The following is a 3842-nucleotide window of genomic DNA, read 5'->3' as shown; positions in this document are numbered from 1 at the left end:
TTCACTTCCAGCTGCAGGGCGGAATGCTATACGATAAGATGGAACAAGTGAGCGCAGTCAAATTACAGAAATGACAGAGAGACAGAGAGACAAGAATTAAGCTCTTCCACAAGCTACCTGTGCCTGCATTTTGATGGTTCCAAAATGACACACCCATCCCCCACTCCAGCAAACACAGGAATATCCCAAGACGTGTACTTACTGCAAAACTTAGTCCCTTGATTAAAGACATCTTGAAACAAGATCTGGCTCAGAGCATTATATTCAAATTGGCATAAACCAGCTATGGAAATCCCTATGGAAATCTGTATTAAGAGGCTTCAGAGGAGGGCTCAGGGACAAGAATACACTTGTCAACTTCTCTGTCTGCCTCTGATCCTACAACCTGCTGTCAAGTTACACTCACCTGAACCTTTGTTCAGCCAGTCACAGCAAGCCTCCTGGGAAGATTTGTCAGGCCTACATACACATTCTCCCCACTTCTTTGCACAACCTCCCCCAGGGGGACCATTTGCACAGTCCCAGCATTTATGCGTCAGACCCACACAGGCTCCCACCTCTTCTCTCCACCCTGCAGCTTGTCAAAACTTACAAAGTTATTCCTGACCTTGTTCCCCACATGAGGGAGGGGAAGACCTTTTATTTAAGTCAAAACAAACCCAGAGCGTCCAGCCCACTCGCACAATGGCCTCCTTCTCCCATCAGTGAGCACGTCACATCCACTCACACAACCAGCTCCCCCGGGGGCGCGCAACGTGTCACATTTAATAATACTTATTGCCATGCCGAGCTCTACCGCCTCAAAGTGCGTGCGGCAGGAACCTCAGATTGCCTCTAAGCACAGACACAACCCTGCAAGCTCCTCTGCGTGGCCAGCATATGCGCCCCCCACATGTGCTGAACCCCTCTCCCAGGCAGGGTTCACCCCCATCCAGCTAGTCCCAAACCCGCCCAGCACACGCACGCACTCTCTTCCCCAGCTTTGGCCCAAGAGAGAGCTTCAGTGTGGCTTCAGCTGGCTCTGCTCCCTCACAAACCTCCTCCATTGCCTTCCCCAGAGCAGTGGGGCCATATTCCCATGCACCACTCCCAACTTCCCATGAAGGGCAGTGCACAGCCCCACTGCTACCCCATGGCCAGGGCTGCGCAACACCCGCCCAGCTCTGCAAACCAGGGGGCAACTGACCTCTCCACACACACACACTTGTTTGTTTGTTTTTTAAGAAATTTTTCATGTTTCAAGTCAAATCAAGTCCAAATTCATGAGTTAGTTCAGAACCATAAGTAGGCAACTGGTGCCTCCTGAGTCGGGGGGGGGGGTGGGGGGGGGGGGGGGTGGGCGGGGCGCCCAGTCAGCGACCGGGGGGAGTTCCCCTGTGGCCAATCGCGCTGACCCGGAAGTGCCACAGTCCGCGCAATCGGCCGCAGGGGAAACCTCCCCCCAGTTGGCACGATCAGGTGCAGAGGGACTGCAGGGATCACTTCTCTTGGCACCCTCACGCCCCGGCTGGCACTCGCAGGGGCAGCACCAGTGTCTCGCCTGCCCCCCTGCCCATTGCCTAAGCAGGGAACGCTGTTGTCAGGGGGTGCACCAGTGCTCTCAGGGGGTGCACATGTACTCCCGTTCACCCCCTGTGCATCGCCACTGAGTGGCCCTACAACCAGCAAACATCCTCCACCCCCGCCAGGGGCTTCAGATATTTCCAACTTCTTTTGGCAGGAATCCCCGGAGGCTTGGGGTTCAGATGCCACCCGAGTTTCGCCTGCCCTCAGCCATATGGCCGCAGGAGCAAGCTGGGGAGGAGCCTCCCATTTCCATAAAGTGGGTTTTGAGCCCCAACACCTCAATGGGTACTAAACCATGCCAGAAGAAGTTATCCCCGGGGGAGCTTAAGGAAAACTGCCTTCATGGACCCAGAAACCTGGCAGGGGAAACACAACTTATCTCACACACACACACACACACCTCCTCAGCTCCCCAGGGATGACGGACCCCAAGACACATACATGTGCGCGCACACACACACACACACACACACAGAGGTCCAGCCTACACACACGTCCTCAGCTCCCCAAGGATGACAGGCCCCTAGACACACATACACAAGCAAGTCCAGCTTACACACCGCGTCCTCGAGCCCTCCAGGGACGAGAGAGCCCCTAGACACACCGTGCACGCACACACACACACCCTCAGCTCCCCAGGGATGATGGACCCCTAGACACACACGTGCGCACACAGGTCCAGCTTACACACACACGCACGCACACCCTCAGCTCCCCAGGGATGACTGACCCCTAGAAACACACACACACACACACGCACACGTCCTTGGCTCTCCCGGGATGACGGACCCCTAGACACGCGCGGACCGGGCGCGGGCACTCACCGCGCGGAGCTCCCCGGTGCGGTCCTTCATGCTCGCGGCTGCCCGGCGGCTCGGGCTGGGCTGGGCTGGCTGCGCGCGGGCCCCGGGCCCGGAGGGGGAGCCGCGTGTCCCGGGCGCCGCCCGCAGCCTCAGGCTTTCCTCCCGGGCCCGGGACGGCTGGGAGGCTTTGCTCCCTGGGGACACTCCGTGCCGGGGTGGCGGGGCTCGGTGCCGGCACGTCTCGCTGGCGGGTACTCCTCCCGCACTGAGCTCTCTGCAGGAGCAATACACGTGTTTTCTGGGCTGCCGGACAAGTTAGGCAGAAGCCGGGGGATCCGGGTCTGTCTGCTCAGCTGACTGTCGGGGGAAGCCCCCTCGGGGAGATGTGCTCCCCAAGCAGTCCGGGCCAGGTGCATTTCTGCCCGTGGCTTTGCCGGCTCAGATCAGTTTGCCGAATCAAATCAAGACTTCTAGTTTGTTGTATGTCTGAATAAAAGCAGACGTTTCTAAGCGCAAGTACATTCAACCGCACGTAGGCAGCGCCAAGACGGAAATGTCTCTGAAGAGACGGCGTTGTATTCCCGAGCTTGAAAATAACGCAACGTATTTAGCAAGTGCATTTGCTCCTGCTTATTTTGTAGGGTGGACATTTGTCAGCCGGTGACAAGGCGAACCGAGAACAGGGCAGCCCATTCATGTCTGAGGAGCTGAAGGGCTGTGGTCCCTGGTGTGTCCCTGGCGCGCCACCCCGTGGCTACATTCTTCGTTTTAAGGCCCAAAAGGCTCCTTTTGATACGGGCTTGTTAGGAATTTCCTGACTAAATCACCCCTCACAATGAAAGGTTAGTTCATCAAAACTGAAATCCTGTGAGAGAAAGGCGGGGAGAGAAGGGGTGTGGGGGAGGGGCAGATGGAGGCTCCCACAGCGAGGGAGGGAGGGAGTGGGGCTGGGGCCGGGGTAGGGACAGCTGTTGCCCTGCTGGGACAGGACAGAGCCGCGAGCAGCTCATCCAGGGGAGGAGAGAGCGACTCCCACTGCTGCGTGCACCCCAGGAGGGCATGGGGGGTGCGGGCCCCTGGATCTGCGCACAGGGTGAGGGTGGACTGCCAATGCATGCTGGGGCTGGGGCTGGGGCGGTGCCAAGCTCTTCCTGGTGGGGGGCTGGGCTGGGCTGCGCTTGGAGCGGGCAGCAGTGGTGCTGGGAGAAGGTGCTAAGAGGGAGCTACAGCAAATTTTGGGGTGGCTGCAGCGCCCCCAGCACCCTCCCAGTACTGCCACCACTGCCTGCCCCGAGTGCAGCCTGGCTCAGCCCAGTGCTGGGAAGTGCCAGGCACATCCCCAGCCCACAGCAGCAACCCACTCTTGCCCTTCACACAGATCCAGAGGCACATGCCCCCACATGCCCTCCCAAGGTGCATGCAGTGGCAGGAGCCCCCCCCCGCAGACAAGCCCCTTGCAGCTCCATCCCACAT

General features: G+C 58.7%; 1 protein-coding gene across 5 annotated transcripts in view; it reads right to left on the bottom strand.

Moving 5' to 3' along the window:
- STX1A (syntaxin 1A) overlaps positions 1–2458 on the bottom strand; it is a 313683-nt gene extending 311225 nt beyond the window's left edge. For all 5 annotated transcript variants that reach the window (XR_003095558.1, XM_006029900.3, XM_025211368.1 and 2 more), the window contains exon 1: positions 2391–2458. Coding sequence is in view for 4 of the 5 variants with exons in the window: in XM_006029900.3 (XP_006029962.1) it covers positions 2391–2420 (30 nt within the window). In the remaining variant the exon portion in view is untranslated. The remainder of the gene's footprint in view (positions 1–2390) is intronic.
- Between the last annotated feature and the right edge of the window lie 1384 nt (positions 2459–3842).

This window comes from Alligator sinensis, unplaced genomic scaffold, assembly GCF_000455745.1.
Source record: "Alligator sinensis unplaced genomic scaffold, ASM45574v1 scaffold773_1, whole genome shotgun sequence".
NCBI classification, from domain to species: domain Eukaryota; kingdom Metazoa; phylum Chordata; order Crocodylia; family Alligatoridae; genus Alligator; species Alligator sinensis.
Note: the sequence above shows the minus strand (reverse complement) of the source record. Positions and strands in the feature narration are given on the sequence as shown.